The sequence below is a fragment of the Gopherus evgoodei genome, chromosome 4 (genome assembly GCF_007399415.2).
Source record: "Gopherus evgoodei ecotype Sinaloan lineage chromosome 4, rGopEvg1_v1.p, whole genome shotgun sequence".
Lineage (NCBI taxonomy): Eukaryota > Metazoa > Chordata > Testudines > Testudinidae > Gopherus > Gopherus evgoodei.
Window position 1 is genome coordinate 124,648,259 of NC_044325.1, and position 22,715 is coordinate 124,670,973.

The window sequence follows — 22,715 nt, forward strand, 5'->3', positions numbered from 1 at the left end:
GGTGCAGGCTCCAGGAATCAGGGAGGAAAATGAGGAACAAAACATTTCATAAAATGAGAGCACTTTTAATCTGAAAAGGTAATTGCATGGGAAGAGGCTGGTATTTACTGAAATGATAACAGTTGTTCAGAACGACAGCGTTATACGGTTATTCTCTTCAGCGCTAATGCTAATATCGCCATGTGTTGGTTATATGCCGTGTGGCCAGTCTGAGCCTGAGAAGGAGCCAGAATTTACCAATGTACATTGACAAAGGGCCACAGTAATACATCAGCAGCCGTACATCAGCTCCCACACACTGGCAGCCCCGTGAATCGGCACCTTTCCCCTCCTTCCCCACATCTCCCAATCAGCTTTTTTGTGGCATGCAGGAGGCTCTGGGGGGAGCAGAGGGAGGAATGAGGGAATGGCAGGCTAAGGGGAGGGAGTGGAGTGGAGGCATGGCCTGTGGCAGAGACAAGGGTTGAGCAGTGAGTATCCTCTGGCCCATTGGAAAGTTTGCATCTGTAGCTCCAGCCTTGGAGTTGGTGCTTATACAGGAGCCGCATATTAACTTCTGAAGAGCTGCATGTGGCTCCGAAACCACAGGTTGACCATCCCTGTTATATGCAGAAAAGACATTAATTGTGTGATTGACATAATAAAAGGTGTGAGCTCTAAGCAGAATCCTGAGGCTTGCCTGTTTACCAGCTTAAACAAGGCAGTGTGTCCCATGGACCTCATTTTCCAAAGATTTAGATTAATAGTTTTTAAGGCCAGAAGGAGCCATTAGACCATTTTGGTCTGAACTTCTACATAACATACGCCAGATAAGTTCACCCAGTTACCTTTGTATTGGTGTATGTAAAACTGTTTAAGCAGGTCACATTGTCAGCACTTTCTTGATTCTCTTATGTTACAGTTCATGGGTAATGTTATATTGACTATTGAGAGGCACTATTCCAGAATAAAAGTGATTGCATTTCAGAATAGGTACTCCACTTTGGAAGCACATTCTGGAGTAAAGTAACTTTTTTTATTCTGGAATAGAATGTCCAGATGGGGAGCTATTGTGAAATAGTTATTCTGGTCAGTTTCCTTATGTAAACAATTCCTTTCTAAGGAATCAATGTCCAGGGTTTTTAAACTGACATTTTGCAACAAGCCTTTTTGTTGACATTCCATAACATTTGACTTAAAATGTTGTTTTGTTTTGGATACTGAAAAATCTCAGTTTTCCTTTGGTGATGTTTTGGAAATTCCTCTTTTGGTGACTTTCTCCTCTTTGTTTTTTTCAATAGAGGAAGCAAACAAGTGGTTGAAATCCCCCCCCGCCCGTCCTCTTTTTTAACTTCTTCCAACTCAGAAGAGTTAAAACAGTGAAAAGTTCTTTTGAACTGAAAAGATGTGAAAAAATATTTTAAAAAAGTTATTAAAAGTGCTACTTTCATTAATTTTTAATTTCTTTTACAACTGAAGAAAACTGTGAACAAGTGTTTCATTTTATTTTTACTTTTCTCAACTTGTTCCTCATTTTTCTTCACTGGAAAAAGTGAAAAAAGGGAATGGGGGGGGTAACCATCCCAATGTCTTCAATTTTCAAAAGCTGAAATGAGAGTATAAATTGAAATACATTTAAATTTTTAATTTAAAATTACATTTTGAAATGCAACAATAAATCTCTTGTTTTGTTTCAAAGTGGCATTTCAAAACAAAACAAGTGGTTTTTTGTTTGTTTTTTTGCTTTAGTTTTGAAATGCCCCACAGAAAACCAACGTTTTCCAATCAGAAAATTTAAAAACTGAATTTTTCCTGTGGAAAGATCCAGGGGACAAATTCTGGTATTCTGATCCAGTCTATATAACACTTTCTGCTGTCGTTATCTAACAGCTGACCTTAAGCAGCGCTGAATATCTGCAATGCCCAATGCAGTGAACTAGAACTCTGAGTACTCAGTAGTAAAACTGGGTAGAAAACGGTTCCCATCTGGATAAAATTTTTGAAATTTTGAAATTTTTCTTGGCCCAAATTGAGATGAAATGTCAAAATCTCAAAACATTTTGCAAACTGAAAAATTTTAATTATTTTTCATTTGGGTCGATCAAAACATTTCATTTTGATTTTTACCTTTTTAAATTAACTTCTTTTTGCTATTATTAGCTTAAATTTATAAATGAAAAGTAGTTTTGCACTGAAAAAATAGATTTTTTTTTGTTTGAAAAATAAAATTCTAACTCTTTTGTCCCAAATTTTTCAAAACAAGAAGTTCCTCAAAACCACCCTTTTCTCACAAACCGTTTTGGTTTCAGTGAATTGGCATTTCCACACCAAACAAAATTTTTTTTTTTTTTTGCTGAAAAAGTCCTGACTAGATCTAGTCAGTACCACTCAGAATCCAGACTGGTAAGGAACACTTCTCAAATTTGAGAGGTAAGCTTGGTTTTGAATGAACAGATAGGGATGTAGCTAGACATAACATTCTGTGGGAACATTTGTTATAATAATACTGTAAGCTCAGGTTAATATAGCAATAAAATAAAATAAAATAAAAATGCATCTTTAGCATTTGCACGGTATGCAGTAGAATGAACCTGGCAACACACATGAGAGGTGGATTCTTGCTGGAGCTGTGAAGGGAACATGGAAATCTGTTACATTTATATTGTCCTAGAGGTGTGGCTTTCCCGTTGTGGCACCCTGAATCCTTCCTGGTGGGTTACAGAATGAGACATTTTAAGATCCAAGCAATGGAAGCGGTGGGATACCGGAAGACAATTGGGATACTGAAAGGGAAGGGAGATCAGTGAGATCTTTCTTTTATGACATGATCCTCAGAATGAAAGAGCTGGATGACCACTGCCATAAAACCAAAGAAGATTTGAAAAAAGTTACGATTCTAAACAGCAGTAACCCTGGTGGTCCTAAGCTCTTTATTCTGCAAGTCCTGAAGGCTGCTAAGGATTTGACTTTCCCCCAGAAATATGTTGTTTGAGAGCATCAGTAGTGGCTGAAGAAATCATTCTAAGGACCTGGAAATCAGCAAAGAAGTCAAGTGCTAAGGGCTGGTCCATAAAACATGTGATCTGGATGGGATAATACAACATGAAAGGAGAACAAGTGAGTTTTTCAGGACACAAAGGGGCCAAGTTCTTGGTGGAAGCCCAAGACATCAGGAGTTACTGAGGGCTGAATGTTGCATTTACATGGAGATCATGGCATCGCTGCTCTGTTCTGGGACAATCAGGATATCATATCTCTAGTGGTTTTTTTTTTATATCGCATGCTGCCCTGTATGTTCCATCACGTAATAGATGTGTTTATATCTGGCTACAGAATCTGTTACCTTCTATCCACAGCCTATTGCTTACTGCACTCCTTTACTGCAACAAAAATTAAAAAAAATATTAAACAGACCCCCCACTCTCTGCCTTGGTGCAGTTAAGTTGTGTGAGGAGACCAGGGGGCAAAGACCAAGAAAAAGGGATGGATCAACTTCTATTCTATAATCCTGTTGACTCCCACTGTCTTCCCCATCCGTCTTGTTTGCCTGTGCAGATGGGAGGGTTTGTGGAACTCGGGGAGAGGTGTGAGCAGGACAGAAGGATGGCTTTGGAGCTTGCTGTCTTGTGCTCCGGTTGTAGAGAGTTCCAGGGATCACAGGAGAATTTGAGTGGGGGGGAGCTGGGTTCAGTCTCATTCCGGCTCCTCCCCTTTTACTGACTGGTGAGTTTGACGGGCCAGGGAAGGCGTGTGTGGGTCAATTTGTTTTCACCGTCCTTATACAGGCTGCAGTGTTTGGGAATCAGGGGAGGGTTTTGGGGTGCAGAAAGAGTTAACTTCTGCCTTCTAGTTTTGGGGGAGGGGAGGAAGTTCAGGGGTAAGAGTCCATGAGGGGATTCTGTGAGGAGGGTCCTGAGACAGGTCATGGTCTGCAGTAGGTTACAAACAGAAGAGTTTGCGGGGAAAGTCAGGGGATACTTTGAGCATTAAAGCTGCTCTCATCTCTCAGTTGGGGGACTCAGGAATAATGGTGTCTGGTTCAGCATTTGCCCCTATCCCCTAGACACAGAAGAGTTGTGGGGATAGGGTGGGCTGCATGAGATGAGGCTCAGAGTTGCTCCCTCTGCCGTCCTGCCTGGGAAAGTGAAGGAGTGGCCAAGGGTCCATGTCGCTGTGGCTCCAGTGCGGGAAATCATCGTGTTCTCAGTACACCTCGGGGGTGGGAGGAGCAGAGCTGGCCTCTGCTCCATCACAGCACCTGGGGAATAATCAGAGAACAGAATTCACCTTCCCATCTTATCAGGATCACACCGAAAACCAGCATTTGGCCCCTCCCCACCTCCACCTTTTCTGACTAGTTCATCCAAGGGAGGGTTAGAATCCATTGGTGGATCAACATAGAGGTAAAGCGCTGGACTGATCCAACATGGGCAATGAATTCCCATTTCCCCAAGGAAAGGAGTCAAGGGGATCTGATTTTGCTCCCACTGAAATCCCTGGACAAACCCTCCTTGATGTCAATGGGGGCTCAGCTGGTGGCTCCATTGTCAGAGCGATGGGGCAGGAGGTCTCTCCAGGGCTAAGGGAAGGGGAGTCTTTCTGCTGATGTCAATGGGCTATGGATCAGGCCTGAGATGAGCACTGTGTGTGCGCGGTTACTCCAGGGTTGGAGGGCAGGGAGTGTGTCTGGGCTCCAGCCTCACCATCTGCGTGTAGTCCTGCTGTTTCAAGGCCTTGTATCCATACACCAGGGCGGCGATAGCTGTGCACAGCTCCAAGAAGCAAAGCAGGATGAATGTTGAGTTAATCCCGTGACTCAGAATCTGTGGGGAAGAAAGCCCAGGGGAAGTCATCCGGCAACCCCAGTGCACAGAGCCACCTCACCCAGGGGGAGGCCTGTGCCCCAGCTGAGAGGTGTCATTACTACACAGCGAGGGGGTGGGGGCTGCCTGAGCTCTCCTCTCTGCCATATGCCCTGATAGGGGGCAGGTCATGGCAATGTGGCCCAGCCATCCAGTGGCCAGACATACTATGTGTTGGGTCCTGCTTGGCATTGACTAGGACTCAAAATTGGCTGCATTAGGCAGTGACTCTCCCAGTACAACCAAAGGGAATCCCTTCTCCTCCTAGGGCTGAGCTGGACAGAGCCTGTCTTGTTTCAGAGTCTAGCTCCCTGCCCCTCCTTCATCTCTGGCTCTTCTCCTGCCCCTTTTTCTCACTCACTCTGTGAAGGTCACCAGAGACACTCATTGCTTTGGCAGGACCCTGGGCCAGGTCACACATCGGGTCCCAGGTAGATTTTAGTGACCCACCTAGCATGTTTGAGGGAGGAGGGTTTGGCAACAGGGCACAACCTCCATAGGGTTAGCTCAATATGGCACAATATGGGCTCTGCATTAAAGCATAGTTTCTGTACTGTTCCCCTCACTACGGCCATTGTGATGGCTGCCATCATGGCTGGCACACCAGGAACTAAGCTTGGAGCCTCTGGAGTGTGGTGTATTGGAAATGGTGTTAAAATTACAAGCGCTCACTTTATATTGTCGGGGATCAGCCACCATCTTAGCTAGCCCCTCAGGGAACTGAACTGGGGACCCCTGAGAACCAAACTATGGAGTCTTTACAGGTTGAGCTAAAGAACCAGGCTGTCAAGTGGCTGCTGTGCACCAGGTGCTATGGGGTCCCATAACAACCACACATTGACCCTACACCCACTCCTGAGCTTCCTCCCATAAGGCTGTACAGCTGAGTGACCCAGTCCCCATTCCGGGTTACATACTGATGGTATCATTATACTGGCTGGCCAAGGAAAAACTGGTTTCTTTAAATCTCAGGTGCTGAGTTGAAGCAGTTCTCAGTGTGGGCCCCATCTAGCTCTGGGGCAATGCTGCTGTTGTGGAGGCACCCCATTAAAGAAAGCGCCCGTTCCTAACCTCTCCCTACTTATTGACAATTGCAAGCAAGCAAAAATCATGAGTCAGGCCTCAAAGAATTACAAGTTTGGTGTAAAAATCATGAGCTTTAACCCCCCAACACACAAATATGGGGTTCATTGTATTTGCCTTTCAGTTCCTCACAGCCAAAAACCTGGAGGAACCTTTCTTTTTTGTTTTGTTGTTTTAAACGGCAGCTGAGAGTCTCAACTAATCAACCTAATCCAGGAGCTGGGGCTTTAAGAAAAACACCAAATATTGTGCAACTCAAATAAATCTGCAAGAGTTGGCAGCACCACTTGCATCTGAGCCTCTCAAAGAGTTTCACAAACATTATGACAGCCAACCCACCTGAGAAAGGCACTATTAGCCCCATTTCCTAGATGGGGAAACTGAGGCACAGAGTGGGGTTGCAGAGCAAGTCAGTGACAGAGCTGAGGTCTCCTGACCCACCCTGTTCTAGTGAATAACTATTACAGCTTCCTGGTCCTCTTGTTTGATTGAAACCCCCACCCCCACTCCTACCCCCAATCAGGTGGACAGATGGATTCGTTGCCCCTTGCTGAGTTTCTTTTCTCATGTTGCGGAGCCAGTGGGTCCTGAGAGGGTGATCCCAGGTCCCTTGGCATGCTAGACCCAGTCAAGCCCCTGCAAAGAGGCTGTGGATTGCTGCAGGAGTGAGGGGCATGGAAGAGGTACCCACGTAGACATTTTGGGAGCAGTTCAGTGGGGTCATTTTGCCGTCCTCATGCATGCTGCACCACGGGATGTCTTGGCCGATCTCCACGCTGTGAATGATCATGGCTGTCAGGGTGGCCAGGATGACCAGGCCACTGAGAATGTAGCAGACTTTCACCTGGATCAATCACAACCAATTAGAGGAGAGCAGGGCACAACATCTGTCATCGTTACAACACTCACCGAGATTAGCACCCCAGTGTGATGGCGGCCCTACAGGCACAGCAAGAGACAATCTCTGCCTCAAAGGTCTTACCATCCAAACAGACTAGGTAGAAAGAGCTGTTATAACTCCCATCTCCTGCCTCCCACTCTACAGGTGTGGAACTGGGACACAGAGATGTTAGGTGCCTTGCCTGAGGTCAAATCTGTGTCAGAACTGGGAAAAGAAGCCATCTTTCCAGATCCCCAGGCCAAAGCCTTAACTACAAAGCCATCCTCATGGCACGTTTATAATAAGAGTGTAATCTCTAAAGGCTCTGCTGTCTGCAGAGGCAGGCGACCAGTTTGTGTCCAGTTCCTCTCACACAACACAAGTAACAGTTTGGACAATGAGCGACTCTATCACATCCGGACCAATCAGCTGAGGCACCTGAGCCGACAGTCCATGTGCTGAAACAGCTGGGGCTGCGTGACCGACATGGGGGAGCTCTGGGGTCTGGAGTGGACTCCCCATGCTGGTCTACAGAGTCTGAGCACGTTGACTTGGAGGATGCAGCGTATCTGTTCCAGCAGGGGGCGATGGGGCTATATTGTTATGCAGTTGTGATATTAAAGTCCTAGGCCCCATTTTGTGAGGCTCAGAGCCCCATCAACTCCCAGCAAAGTCCATGGGCTCAAATCTTCATTCTGGCGGATGCAGGAATGGAGAGGTTAGGCAAATGTGGTTAAAGCCACGCTTGCACATCCCAGCCCCTAGTGTAAGGGTCCATCTACACAGCAGCTGGGAGGCGTGACTTCCAACTCGAGTAGACGTGTGCATGCTAGCTCTGCTCGGGCTGGCACCTAAAAGTAGCAGTGACGGCCGCAGCAGCGCAAGCCAGGTAACCTGAGTATGTATCTAGGATCCTGGACAGGGTTGTACTCGGGGCCACCACCCATGCTGCCATGGCCACGCTGCAGAGCAAGTGCATGTTCATCTGCCTGAGCTGGGAATCCCACCTCCTAGCTGCAGTGTAGAAATGGCCTGACTTAAAGCAGGCTTAAGGCTTCGGAAATTTGCGTCCAGGCTACATAGGGCCTCCTAGGTGCCATCAGCCGCTGTGGCTAGCTGGAGTGCAGCCACGCACTAGTCCCACTCCCATGAACGAAAATGCTTGGAGGATATTTACCAGCCGGACGCTTTCTCTTCTCTCAGTTTCCACCAGCATGGATCCTGAGGACACGAGCTGCCCAGGGAACAGCAAATGGGGAAGAGTCATCGGCAGGTTCCCATCCCACTCAAAATCACAAGCATGTTGGAACTGGGTGGAATGAATCCCACAGGATTATGGGCCACAGAAGTTCTGCCCCAAAAGATGATACAAGACTTGGGGGAGAGATAGCTCAGTGGTTTGAGCATTGGCCTGCTAAATTGAGGGTTATGAGTTCAATCCTTGAGATGGCCATTTAGGGATCTGGGGCAAAAATCCATCTGGGGATTAGTCCTGCTTTGAGCAGGGGGTTGGACTAGATGGCCTCCTGAGGTCTCTTCCAACCCTGATATTCTATGATTGTCACTAGGATCAAGGTGTAAAAAGACCCAGTTTCAGGAGATTAAGGGTGGGACTGAGGTCTCACAGGCTCTCAAGTCCCATCTCATAGGACTCCCACTGCAAAGCAACCCAGAGGAGCTGGGATTTTCCCAAGTTCTCAGAAGCCAAAGGCTCATTGTCTGGCACCACAGTGCAATCTGCTGGGCATTTCCATATGGCAAGGTGGCTGTGAAATTTTCCAGATGGGATTTGATTTTCCTCCATGTCACCATCTGGATCCATCACTTCCATGACAGATGGACAGGACCTTATAGCCTATATGCACAAGTAACCGACCCTGAGCTTGGGACTCAGAGAGAGAATCACATGAGCCTCTTGATCTAAGAATAAGGGCCAATTTAGTCCCCTGCTGATGGCTGCATCAGTTTAAGTAGTCTTATGGGGCGCTGCCACTAGAGAGGGAGCAAAGATCTACCATCTCCCAGACTAGGGTGTGTATACAGTGGAGCCTGATTGAATGTAGGGGTGAATTTCCATCGTATCCCAGAGGAGTTCTTCCCTGCCAGAGCTGGGGCATCTCTGTCGCAGCGGTAATTGGGGGGTGAAATCTAGCAGACTGAACCCCTTCCTCACACCAGCCTGGGGGATGGATCTGATCAGGGGCACAATTGGGGCAGAGCAATGTCATAGGGGTAGAGTTGCCAGTCTGCCGCAGCATTCAGGGGTCTCTCCCATGTTTCCATGAGCCTCATTTGCAGGCCTGCAACCCAAAATATTTGTGAGTGCTGATGACGGCATGCTGGCCCAGGATGGTGCACATCTGCATGCTGTGACCCTGCACCATGGGGGGCCTGATGAAGTTGCCACAGGTTGAGCAAACGGACCCATCCTAGGGGGAGTGAGTCCACCTTGAAAGCATTTGCAGGGTCATCACCATCTTCTCCTCCCTTCCCAAGGGCTCAGTGCATAGCACACTCCCTTTTATTCTGATAGCCTGCCTGGCTATGCTCATTGTCTTCTGTGCCGGAGTCCAGGGCATATCCCAGAGCAGATTTGTTGAGATATGCCCCTGCTCCCCCCGAAACTGGATCGAAGAGCTGAGCTCCTCACTACCGGAGCTGGCTGTGCCTACCAGCAAGCCGATCCAGAAGTAGACTCCGCTGGCTACAGTGAGGGCTGGGGCTGAGGATTCAGTTATCATCAAGGCAATCCCAAAGGAGATCTGTGTGAAACCAGATATGATCTGTATGGCCTAGAGGGGAAGAGGAGATGGAGCTGGTGTCACTTATACACAACATGTGCGGCAGCATTACCATGATCTATGGCATCACTGTTATCACCATAGTCACTACCACTGACATCATTACCTCCATCACCTGCCATCAACCCATCACCCTGTCAGCATCATCACGCCCACCATCATCATCCCACTAACCCCATCACCCTGCCAACCTCATCACCCCCACCATCATCAGCCCAACCAACCCCATCACCCTGCGAAGCCCATCACTCTGTCAACATCATCACCACCATCAGCCTCACCAACCTCATCACCCTGCCAATGTCATCACTGCCACAAAACCCATCACCCTGACAACTCCATCACCCTCACCATCATCACGGCCATCATCCCCACCAACCCCATCACCCTGCCAACATCATCACCACCACCATCATCCTCATCACCCTGCCAACATCATCACCGCCATCAGCCCAACCAACCCCATCACCCTGTCAACATTATCACCCCCATCAACCCAACCAGCCCCTTCATAGAATCATAGAATATGATTGGAGGGTTGGAAGGGACCTCAGAAAGTCATCTAGTCCAACCCCCTGCTCAAAGCAGGACCAGTCCCCAACTAAATCATCTCAGCCAGGGCTTTGTCAAGCCTGACCTTAAAAACCTCTAAGGAAGGAGATTCCACCACCTTCCTAGGTAACCCATTCCAGTGCCTCACCACCCTCCTAGTGAAAAAGTTTTTCCTAATATCCAACCTAAACCTCCCCCACTGCAACTTGAAACCATTGCTCCTTGTTCTGTCATCTACTACCGCTGAGAACAGTCTAGAGCCATCCTCTTTGGAACCCCCTTTCAGGTAATTGAAAGCAACTATTAAATCCCCCATCATTCTTCTCTTCTGCAGACTAAACAATCCCAGTTCCCTCAGCCTCTCCTCATAAGGCATGTGCTCCATCCCCCTAATCATTTTTGTTGCCCTCCGCTGAACTCTTTCCAATTTTTCCACATCCTTCTTGTAGTGTGGGGCCCAAAACTGGACACAGTACTCCACATGAGGCCTCACTAATGTCGAATAGAGGGGAATGATCACGTCCCTCAATCTGCTGGCAATGCCCCTACTTATACAGCCCAAAATGCCATTAGCCTTCTTGGCAACAAACTTACACTGTTGACTCATATCCAACTTCTCGTCCACTGTAACCCCTAGGTCCTTTTCTGCAGAAATGCCATTTGGTCCCTAGTCTGTAAGAGTGAATGGCATTCTTCTGTCCTAAGTGCAGGACTCTGCACTTGTCCTTGTTGAACCTCATCAGGTTTCTTTTGGCCCAATCCTCTAATTTGTCCAGGTCCCTTTGAATCCTATCCCTACCCTCCAGCGTACCTATCACTCCTCCCAGTTTAGTGTCATCTGCAAACTTGCTGAAAGTGCAGTCCATGCCATCCTCTAGATCATTAATGAAGATATTGAACAAAACCGGCCCTAGGACCGACCCTTGGGGCACTTCGCTTGAAACCACCTGCCAACTAGACATGGAGCCGTTGATCATTACCCGTTGAGCTTGACGATCTAGCCAGCTTTCTCTCTACCTTATAGTCCATTCATCCAGCCCATACTTCTTTAACTTGCCAGCAAGAATACTGTAGGAGACCGTATCAAAAGCTTTGCTAAAGTCAAGGAATAACACATCCACTGCTTTCCCCTCATCCACAGACCTAGTTATCTCCTCATAGAAGGCAATTAGGTTAGTCAGGCAGGACTTGCCCTTGGTGAATCCATGCTGACTATTCCTGATCACTTTCCTCTCCTCTAAGTGCTTCAGAATTGATTTTTTGAGGACCTGCTCCATGATTTTTCCAGGGACTGAGGTGAGGCTGACTGACCTGTAGTTCCCTGGACCCCCCTTCTTCCCTTTTTTAAAGATGGGCACTACATTAGCCTTTTTCCAGTCATCTGGGACCTCCCCCGTTTGCCATGAGTTTTCAAAGATAACCCTGTGAACTCCATCACTGCCACCATCATCACCACCATCAGCCCCACCAACGCTATCACCTCGCCAACATCATCACCATGACAATGTCATTAGACCTACCAATCCCATCACCCCACCAGTGTCATCACTGCCACCAACCCCATCACCGCCATCATCCCCACCAACCTCCTCACCCCTATGAACCCCATCACCCTGCCAACATCATCACTGCCATCACCCCCACCAACCTCATCACCCCTGCCATCAGCACCACCATCAGCCCCACCAATCTTATCACACTGCCAATATCATCACCCCATCACACTGCCAACATCATCAGCCCCATCATCCATCACTATCACCCCGGCCAACCCCATTACTTTGCAATTATCATCATCACTCACACCATCTCCACCAACATTATCACCATCGCCCCATCACTCTGCCAGCATCATCACCGCCATCACCCCCACCATCAATGCTAACCATCGTCTTTACCATCCCAGTACCGTTATGAACAGCAGCAGCAGCAGCAGCATTCCCACTGCTGCCATTGTCATTATTTTCTGTTTTATCCCCTCCCCTCCACGGCCTGGGGAATAAATTGCGACTTCCCGTCACATCACCACTTCAGACCTCCGTTCCTGGAGGAGCTCATCTCCTAGTGACCCACAGTGTCTGAGACACACACGCTAAGCTGCAGCCCTTAGGTCAGCCCCAGCCCCTAAACGTATCAGCAGAATGAGGGCAGATGGGGGAAATCAACCGGGTTGAGGCACCAAAATTATCCCATGGAGATAAATTCTCTGCCTTACATCGCCTGGCTGGCCAGCATTTTTCTGGGCACACGGGGAGCTGTTTATGCCTTTGGATGCCAGGGAGCTGTTAAGCTAGGAAACCTTGCAGCTGTAGCACTTCCTGGTGTGCTCTTGCCAGCTCTCATCAGCTAAATGGGGTTCAGGCTGTGTTAATAGCACCATGGAAGGTTGGTGATGCAATAGGGGTATTCTTCACTTGGGGTGAGCTCCAGAACTGCTCCCTTGGGAAAGTGGGGCAGTTGCCTTTTGGAGCAGAGATAAAACCAAGGTCACGCCTGGTCTTTTAAGATGCCAAAGGGGGAGGCTAGACCTGGCATCCTGGCTCATGTAATTAATGCACTGCCTTCCCCAAATTTCCCTCCTGCTGCTTCACTTGCATATGGCTGCAGCACAGTTGCTGTGCGGCACCCCAGAGGTGTCTGCCTTTCAGTGGCTGGAGGAGCTGCAGTGTGGAACTTTTAGGGCTGCAAGGGGCTATGTGACCATGCAGTGAGGGGGTGACATTGCAATTCAGCTGGCGCTAGCTGGGCCCCTTGTTGGGCCATCTTAGCAGCCAGGCAAGGGCTGAACATGCAGGGCGCAGGTTCCAGTTCTGAGCCACCCCACCCCCCAGTGAAGGGTTAATTCCTGCTTGTCTAGACCTCACCCACAGCATACTTGCAAGTGAAGGGAAGGAGAGTCCATTAGTCTCCCAGAGAGCTGAGGGGAAGGGCCCAGCTCCCCCTCGCTAAGTGCACTGTGTGTGTGTGTGTGTGTGGGTCACTCTCAGTTCCCCTTTGTTTGTCCAGCAGAGATGTCAGACGTCAGATCCTCACCCCCAGTGCCTTGGGCTGTGCCTTCCTGAAGCCTTTGACCTGGGCTGAACTGGGATGTGGTGCCACTGAGTCCAGCTGTGCAGCCCGGGGATCAGTCTGTGGGATGACCTCTGTGACGACCTTCACTCCCCCGGATTCTGTCATCGTTGCTGCCATTTTGGTGCTAGCTGTGGAGAGAACAGGGAAGTTGGAGTCAGCAGCAGGACAAGGCTGGGGCAGGGGAATGGCAGCTCCCCACTGTGGCAGTCAGGCAGAGGGGAATCCTCTGCCTCCTGCCAATGGAATGGGACAGCTGGGGAATCTCTTCAGACAAATAGCCTATAGGGGAAGGATGAGCTTGCTATGGGCATCCCAGGCCTGCTCGCTAAGGAGATCCAGAGAAGAGACCCCAGGGCCTGCTGGCTAAGGGTATCCAGAGGAGAGATCCCAGGGGCCTGCTGGCTAAGGGGATCCCACAGGAGAGACCCCAGGGGCCTGCTTGTTAAAGGGATCCCAGAGAAAACGTCCCAGGGGTCCGCTCTCTAAGAGGATCCCAGAGGAGAGTCTCCGGGGGCCTGAGATCCCAAGGGTGAGCTCACTAGGGGGATCCCAGGGAAGATCCTAGTGGCCTGCTTGCTATGGGATCCCAAGGGAGAAGTCCCACGGATATTTGATGTACAATGATCCCAATGGTTTACCCCTTAGGGTTTCCAGAAGGAGTCGGAGGAGGGGTGACTCCCAGGCTCCACTGAAAGGCAGTGCAGGGGCTAATGAGGCCAGTCCTGTGGCTGCATTCTGTGGGGACAGCAGGTCAGATCCTGGCCCTTGTCACGTCCCAGGTACCTGGAAGTTATGTACCGGCTTCGGGGAGTGGGGAAGGGATCATAGGGCGGGTAACCCCATCCTGGGTAGACTGCTGTGAAGACTAGTGGACTAGCAATACGAGTAGGTCCCTAGGATCCAGGGCAGGCTTGGACAGCTCACATTGAAACCTGCCACATCTTCACTGCAATTTTGTTCCATGCTAGCTCAGTGAAAGCTAGTGCGGATATGCCACAGCGCTGCAGTCAGGCCTCTGAGATGAGCATAGACACACTCAAAGATTGCTTCATGCCAAGCACGTGGGTTACTTCCCGTCATTCCCCCCGCCCTGGCAAAGGGAGAAGAAATTCCAGGGGACATAGATAAGGGAGTGGGTGGGGGTTAGAGAGAGGAGGCCAAAGCAGGGAAGGAGGATACCCTCCATTTGCTGGGAGAAAGCAGGGCCTGGGGAACAAGAGAACCAAACAGAGATGAGGTGGTAGGAGAGGGGGTGAGAAATGAAACAACAGGAAGAGAGAAAGTGAGAGGGAAAAACAGAATTGGTTTGGAGGGGAAGATACAGTAGAAAAGCTATAGGGAGGGAGACGGAAACAAAGAGAAGGACAAAAAGTGAGGAGGAGGGTCAAAGTATTTGGGAGACCAGATCCCAAGGCTGTGCTCATCATGGGGATCTCAGGGCAAGCTTCCTAGGGAGGGAGGGATAGAGTGAGAGATGCAGAGGAGGAGGAGGAAAGATAAGAGAGAAAGAGGGGAGGGAAAGAGAGAAGCATGTAGGGGAATAAGGAGGATGGAGGGAGAAATGAGGAGGTGGACTGAGAGAGACACAGAGAGAGGGAAATCGGCAGAGACACATTTTGACTCCTGCTGTTCAGGACTCTTGATGGATTCAAAACTACTACGATGCAAGTCCCCCTTGCACCCCAACCTAACAATCACCCCCCAGTTCCTTAGGGATCTCCCTATGGCCATCCTTAGGATTTATGGGGCCCTACGCAGTATTATTAAACTGGTGCCCGTATGCCCGATGGCAGCCTGGGCTCTCAGCCAGGGGGTGGGAGGGTGCGGGGAGAGGAACGAGGCAGCAAAGGATAGCAAGATGCCCGACCTGCCTCACGGTGGCAGAGAGTCACAGTTCCCCACAGAGATCCCCACACCCTCTCCCTCACACAGAATGGACATGCAGAAGGTACCTAATTAAAAGCACTAAACTTGGGAATAAAAAATGAGAGTCACAGTTTTTTTTTATATGCCTTGAAGTTTGTCAGACATATATTTGCAAAAACTTTGTAGTAAGGGCAAGTCAGCTGTCCTGCTGAATACAACATTAAATATTAGGGAATACATGATGCCGCTCTTCTCTGTTTTACAGTTTCTTAATCAGTATTTCTAAGCTGATTTCATATTTTAAATGTACTCTTAAACCTTCATAAAGTCATCATTCCAGACTACTATATAGTTAACTCACTGAAACAAAGACATTATTTTAAAATAATCAGTCACAGAGGTTTTGTGTGTTCATAACAATGTTCATTGCTTTTAGAAAAAGGGAACACTAATTTACTTTGCGTGATCTCCATAACAATACACATTTATGAAATTTTACCAACTTTAAAAAACATGTTTCCAAAGATTTTAGGCATAACAAAGGATTTTTATGTCTTACTAAGGTACTGATTTTGCTGGAGGGTTCTCTTAAAACTAGTTCATCAGATAGTTAGAAGTAAAGAAAGGGAAGCTATTTGTCCTGCTATCTGGAAGGAAAGGGAAGTTGTCTCTTTAAGGGCTCTCTTCAAGATGGAGGTGGGGGGGAGAGGGAGAAAGGCAAGGACAGGAAGACTTTGGAAGCAAGGTTTTTTAACTATAGTAATTAAAATGTATATTTTAGATAAGGGTGGTGTTTTGAAGGATTTATTTAAAAAACTATGTATCTGAAGATCCATGCATTTAAGGCTAAAGATGATTGTGCATCTAAAAGTCTGTGCAAGGATTTTTTAGAGATGTGGTTTTATAATCTTCACCAACTCACGAATGAAATATTTTTAAAGAAAATTTTAAACTAACTGACATGTTCTGAGTAAATATTACAGTAACGCACAACTGTTTTTGTCAGTAAATTCAGAAACTGACAGTATATACCTGGGGGTTGGCAAATGCCTGTTAAATGGCTTGAATGGCTCTTTAACAGTTTCAGTGTTGGTGCTAATGGGTCTGGCACACTGGAGGCTTTTTCACTTTTAAGTTACTAGATCCCCTCCAGAGGAAGAGTCACCAGGCTGCAGCAGCCAGCTGTGGGAGCCTGCGGGAAGGGTCAGAACAGGGATAGGAAGAGGGACGAGGTGGACACTAAGACCCAGTGGTGGCCAAAATTTTTAGGTGCCCTACGCAGCCATGTATTCTGCCTATGCCTATGGATGGTCCTGGATCTCTCACTCCCCTACCCCCTCACCAACCTAACAATCACCCCCCAGTTTCTTGGGGATCTCCCACTCCCCACAGCCCCCTCCACCAATCTAACAATCACCCCCCAGTTCCTTGGGGATCTCCCACTCCCCCCTATCAATCTAGCAATCTCCCCCCAGCCCCTTGGGGATCTCCCACTCCCCACAGCCCCCCACCCCCAGAGTCTCCCTGGCTCAGCGAGTGTTTATCAGGGGGCTGACCCGCTGCCTTCACTTACTCTGCCTAGCTGCCTGGCTGCTGGGATGCCGTGTGTTGTGTTGTGCAAGCCTCAGGGTTCTCTCTGCCTTGGCAGCTTTCCCCAACTCGTTGGCTAGAGTCCAGTGCTGGGCGGGAATGCAGAGAGCCTGTCAGAGGAACTCATTGCCATTCTGGCAGCTCTGCAGGGACAGGAAGTTTGTTTGTGGACATTTGTGAGGGTTCCTCTTTCCTAAGTCTCCCATTCTGGCCTGTTTCCCAGAGCCGGGGAGGGAAGGGTGGGGTGGCGAGAGGGAGGATCAGTCCACCTCTTTGGATCTGGGTGCCTGTAAGAGAGACAACATGGATCGGAGACAGAGACCGTGTGCAGGGAGAAAATAATGTGAATTACTTTGTATCTTCATGAAATATGCATCTGTGGTGCCCACAGCACAGCCCTGGGCACTTTAAGGCCCCTCTGTATCCCCAGTATATCTTTTATATACAGCATGGGCCCTGTGACCCAGGGAGCCCTTGATGCCAGCTGGTAGAGGGCACAGGGGAGCATAGGATTTTGCAGGGATCCCCTAGGTTGGCTACCTGCATAATAGCTCACCGAAGGATGACCTGTGAAGTCTCCAGCAAGAGCCAGTAGCCTACTGGTCGTCACGGTCATTGTGTAATGTATGTACAGGTAATATTTAAAGAGTCACCTATCTATAATAAAAACGATGTTCTTAAGGTCTTGGAGTTAAAGCTGGTCACCAGGCAGTGACATACCTCAGAGGCGTTCCTTTCAGACAGGCGCTAATAGACGCCTATTTCCCTGTCTGGCCATTTGTGTGTTGTGCGCCTCTCAATGGATATCTATTTGCAGACTAATCCAGATGTGAATTGAGAGGCTGTGAAATCTACAAGAGAGGAAATCTATAGGGAAAAACAAGCAGCAGGGGTGGGGGTGGCCTGTTGAGGAATAAAGATAAAGGATTGGCCTGGTGTATCTTGGTGTGCAAAAGACAGCGAATTCTTCACCAAAGAGGCCAGCTGACTGCGTTCTTCTCATGAAAGGAGAGTCCCAGCCAGCCCAGCTGTAAAACTCTGCAAGAATTTTGGGCGAGCAACATTCTACAAGACATGAGAGTATCTTGTGAATTAAGTCTAGGTTCTAAAATGCATGTTATGATTTTGTTTTATATGTAGCCATTTGTTTCCAGTACTTCCACTTGCTACTGTTGGGATCTCTCTGCTTTGGTAAATAAACTTGTATTTGATTTCACTATAAACAAATTGAAGTGGTGTGAATTGAACAGAGTGGTGGTCTGAGGTGGAACTGGTAAGCTGGGCCATATGGCTTCTTTGGAAGTAGCAGATTGGTGAAGTCTTTGAGTGTCTAGAGGGCCAGGGGGTGGGCACTCCAGTGGGATGCTTGGAGGATGCCTGTTGCTAGCCTGTGGAGAGACTGTAGGGCCTGGAAGGCCTAGAGGGGAGTGATTGTGTTGCTTGTGGCTAATGGAGTTGAGGAGCTGACCCCCACCAGGCACAGACAAGGCTCCCTCATGCTAAGGGCAGGTGGTAACAAGATGCTTTCAGCCCTGGGTGACAGGCACACTTCCTTCACACAGCCCTGGCAACATGCCTCAGCCCTGCCTTGGAAGGCATGGCTGCCTCTGGGGGTGAGCAGGACCCCTGCATGCCCTTGTCCTCAGCCTCATCTCCTCATAGCACCATGGCACCAGTGGCCTATGGCTGACAATGGCCGGAATCTCCAGCAGAAGCTGTGGCGTTTTGGGAAAGCTGCTCAGGAACTTTCCTTGGGAAAATGCCCTTTTTGCATAGTCTGGAGTTTTCAGCAGGATGGCTCCCAGGCTGGCCGGCCTTGAAGACTCATGTCAGTTTCACTGCCTGAATTTCATCTGAATTTCAGAATGTGAAATTGACAAAAGCCATCCCAGAGGGGCTGCCCAATTGTAGTGCTGCCCCAGCTCTCAGCCTCCCCACCTCCTCCCCAGCTGTGGAGCCGAAGAGGCTGAATGCCCTGGCTGGCTCTCTGCTTCTCCGGAAATGGGGGAATCAGGAAGGTTGAGTTGCTAGGCTCAATCCCTTTCTGGCTGCTAGAGCTAGGGGCCAAGGTGAGTGGTGGGGCTCTTTATCTGTTGCAGCTGGGGGAAGGATTTTGTCAGTTTCACTTTCAGAAACTAACCACTGTTTTCCAGGTGGGCAGCTGAAAAACTCCAAAGGAATTTTACTTGAGATCCCTGCCTACGAACAGTGGCACATGTTTGTCTTTTCCTTCTCATTTGGAAATTTTTCAAAAATGCGACATTGTCCATGGAAAGGCATTTCCATTTTCCATCTAGCTATAGGGAATATGTCTGTGTCTAGTGACCTTTTGCTTGGTGTTATGGCCACGATTTGTGACTGTAATGGTCCTTGTGAATTAGATCATCCATCTGGTGTGTGAGGAGGAAGCTATGTTTGGGAAATGGGGAAATCACGGCTGCTCTGGCCCCGTCAGCAATGAGTGGCTTTCCCTGTTTGAGCAATAGGGTTTTGAATGGAGAGAAGAGGGGAGGCTGGAATTCCTTCCTTCTCCCTGCTCCCCAATCTTGGCCCATGTTTTAAAGAGCTGCAATTTTTCTCCAGCTGACCACCTGACATGGCGTCAGGAAAAGTCTGCTTTTAAAGGAGACATGCTCTCTAAGGAAGGAGAGCCTGTTCACTGCCAGAAAGACAAGACATTGCTGGAGGCATCCGGACAAGAGGCACCTTGCTGTTCCTCTAGGACACTGGCCAAAGCCGCAAGGACTCTCAGGAGGGATGAGAACTCCAAGGAGGTAAAGGTGGTGAACTGCATTTAGATGTTCATTGTTTTGTCTACGTCTGAATCTGTCCTGTGCTGTCTAAGACTACAGGTTCTGTGTTTAAGAAGTTCCTTGCAAAGCTTGTATTCCTTGCTTTATCTGCCATGTGTACTCTAAGAGTTAAACTTCTGAGTGTACATGGGGGCAGAACTCTGGGGACAGCATGCACAAGCTACTGATGGGAGGTCTGTGGGGGCTCAGCACTGCTCTCGGGGTGGAGAGCAGTAGGACTGTGGGATCTCACAGGCCAAAAGGGGCACCAGAGAGGACACCTGCATCCCAGGAGTGTGCGTGAGAGCTCAGAGCTAAAGACCGTATCAGGAGGCTGCTCAGAGCCAGCAGGCTTGAAAGCACAAGGAATCCTGACACTGGGTCCAATAGAGCTGACTGGTGATCAGCCACTAGAAGGGAACTCAACCAGGGCTGTAACAGAGGCCAGAGATGATTTCTTTGCCTCCAGCAAGCCATGGTGTAAATCCCAGGGGGAGGGCCTGACATGTGGAATGGGATAATTCAGTTATCTCCATCAGGCTAATCCAGTTGTGTCCTGATGAGAGGATTTTCCATGTAATATGATGGATAGGGTGGCTCTGATCTACGGATGTTTCCCTCTTCCTGCCATATGACTGGGCTCATGGTGGACAGGTGAGGATGCGCGTACTATTTCTTTAACTCTGCAGGAGGAAGACTAGCAAGAGAGTTGAGGTTAAGGAACGTAGATGCATTGCAGTGAAGCAATGGGAGGGACAGGGTAGCTGTAGGGAAGATATTGCCTCCCTTAGTCTAAAACAATTCCTTGTTCAGTGTTTGAACCAAGCAACTCTTTCCAGGATTCTTTCCCCTCGTCACATGACATGGTGCCAGGTGTCAAACTCACTTTAAAGCAACATGAAGAGGTGGATGAAAATGCAAATCTTCCACCAGACTTTGATGGGTCCCTGGAATGACATGAGTGCAAGGAGCTCTTCCCTGGATTCCAGACCCCATCAAAGAGCAGCGACCCAGAGAAGGTGTTACTGGGGCCCTAGTGGGGGCCAGCTATGGTCACTCAGTTAGGGAGAACTGCAAAGAATGAGGCAGCCAACCCCCCAAAAGTTGGTGGATATTTCAGTACTTAGCATAAAACAGATTCTTTATTACTTTACTGGTTACTTAGAAGTCGAAACAACACAGTTCCCTTAAAGTGATCCAGCCTCCATCTAGGTACCCATGTCAAATATGATGAAAATTTTTGTAAATCTTATTTCATCATATAAAAGAAAAGGTTCTACCAATCCCAAAAGATTGGACACATTAACTCCCAGGTTAATGAATGTTTCATATCTTACCCCAAATACACACTACAGCCAATTCTTAACTAAACTAAAATGTATTAAAAAACAAAAAAGAGATAGTGTGGTTAAAAGATCAATATACATACAGACACGAGTTCAAATCATTGAGATGCAGATTCACAGCAGAGATGGTGAGCTTTGTAGTTGCAGAGTTCCTTTAGAATTCAGTTCATAGGTCATAGTCCAATGTCCATATCTCATATTCAGGGCGTACCAGCATAACTGGGACCTCAGTCTTACGACTCAAACTTCCCCTGAGGAAGTCTAAGCAGATCTGAGATGGCAGAATCAGGATCCAAGGATATTTTATACAAGTTCATGTCTTTTGACAAGTTGGGATTTCTTCGGGGAACAAAAGGTAATTAGGATGACGTTGAAGGAGGTCCATCACCGGTACTTAGCTATATATAAGGCTATTTGCTTTTTCCTCCACCATTCACAGTACATTTCAAAGAGAGATGAATACCGAGATACCCCATGTTTACAATTAATTTAAATGCAAGGATCTTCTTTTGACCTCTGAATTATCAGGATACAGCACAGATAGGGACTATTGATTACATTGTCAGACCCTACTCATACATATGTAAATACACAAACATTATCTCCCCAGTGTCTTTTGAGGGTTATTTATTTTGCAGGATGTTTAACCCTTTCTAGCCTACATCACAGAAGGGTAACACTAAGATCAGTTTTAGCGTATGCAATGGGAACTGAAAATCATTTGCCTTTGCCAAGGAAGGAAATCAGAATATGTGTCTCATCCTTCTTCAAAAAAGTGACAAGCATTTCATTCTCTAAAAGGAACACTGTACGCAAATAGAAGAGCTTTCACAATAGGGTGCAGAGAAAACATGGAAGCCTTTGCCCAAGCTCTACATGAATAAGCAGAGCATTGTGGCTTTGGTATCCATGACCAAGGACATTGTGCAGCAGAGATTGTCTAGTAGCTGGGGTTTTCAGCAAGGAGCTATCAGAACAAACATGTATCTGAACTAGCGCTGGACAAGGCAAATCTAACCAGCACAGCAACCTGAGCTAGTGAAAATTAACTGCCAAAAACTTTGCTATTGCAGTGTTAAGGTTGCCCAGTAGTGCCTTGTGCCCTTCAAGATCATGGAGAGAGATTAAATTTAAACCTCTGAAAACTAAGAAATTAAGAGTTATGGTACATGGTACCCTCCCCACACAACCTTAACTCTGCCTTCCTGGAACTTTCAATAGCCACTAGAAATGGCTCAGTCAGGGTGGTGCCACAATAAATGAATGCAGATCACCCAGCAAGAAAATAATGAAAGCACATGTGAGAAGAAGGAAAGAAAACATTCTCATGGGGAAAAGGGAAGCATCATCTTAAGAGCGTTGAGTTCCCATGGGAAAAAGGGGGTAGGTGAGGCAAAAGTAGACTCAGAGCAAGTGAGATCTGCTCACCTACTAGAAACGTGCAAGAAAACCAAGAAACAATGACAATGTAGACATGTTTATACAACAAAGGAATTAAGGAGATGGTCTCACTTACCTTCCCTTGGTTTTTTCCCCCAGAGACTTGTGTCCAGAGAAGGCATCATGAACAGGTATCAGAGGGGTAGCATGTTAGTCTGTACCCACAAAAACAACATGGAGTCTGGTGGCACCTTAAAGACTAACATTTATTTGGGCATAAGCTTTTGTGGGTAAAAAACCCACTTTTTCAGGTACATGGAGTGAAAATTACAGATGCGGGCATAAATATATTGGCACATGAAGAGAAGTGAGTTACCTTACAAGTGGAGAGTCAGTGATGACAAGGCCAATTCAGTCAGGGTGGATGTGGTCCACTCCCAATAATTGATGAGGAGGTGTCAAAACCAAGAGAGGGAAAATTGCTTTTGTAGTGAGCCAGCCACTCCCAGTCC

At 47.8% G+C, this 22,715-nt stretch overlaps 1 protein-coding gene across 1 annotated transcript; it reads right to left on the reverse strand.

Annotated features, from left to right (window-relative positions):
• Window positions 1-49: 49 nt before the first annotated feature.
• LOC115650656 lies at window positions 50-16,865 on the reverse strand. The gene is made up of 7 exons (XM_030560910.1): window positions 16,669-16,865; window positions 13,191-13,357; window positions 9,477-9,596; window positions 7,982-8,038; window positions 6,616-6,768; window positions 4,683-4,802; window positions 50-4,237 (listed from the first exon to the last, which is right to left on the reverse strand). The coding sequence occupies exons 2-7, from the start codon at window positions 13,344-13,346 to the stop codon at window positions 4,229-4,231; spliced, it is 615 nt and encodes a 204-aa protein (XP_030416770.1). The 5' UTR covers window positions 13,347-13,357; window positions 16,669-16,865; the 3' UTR covers window positions 50-4,228.
• Window positions 16,866-22,715: the final 5,850 nt, after the last annotated feature.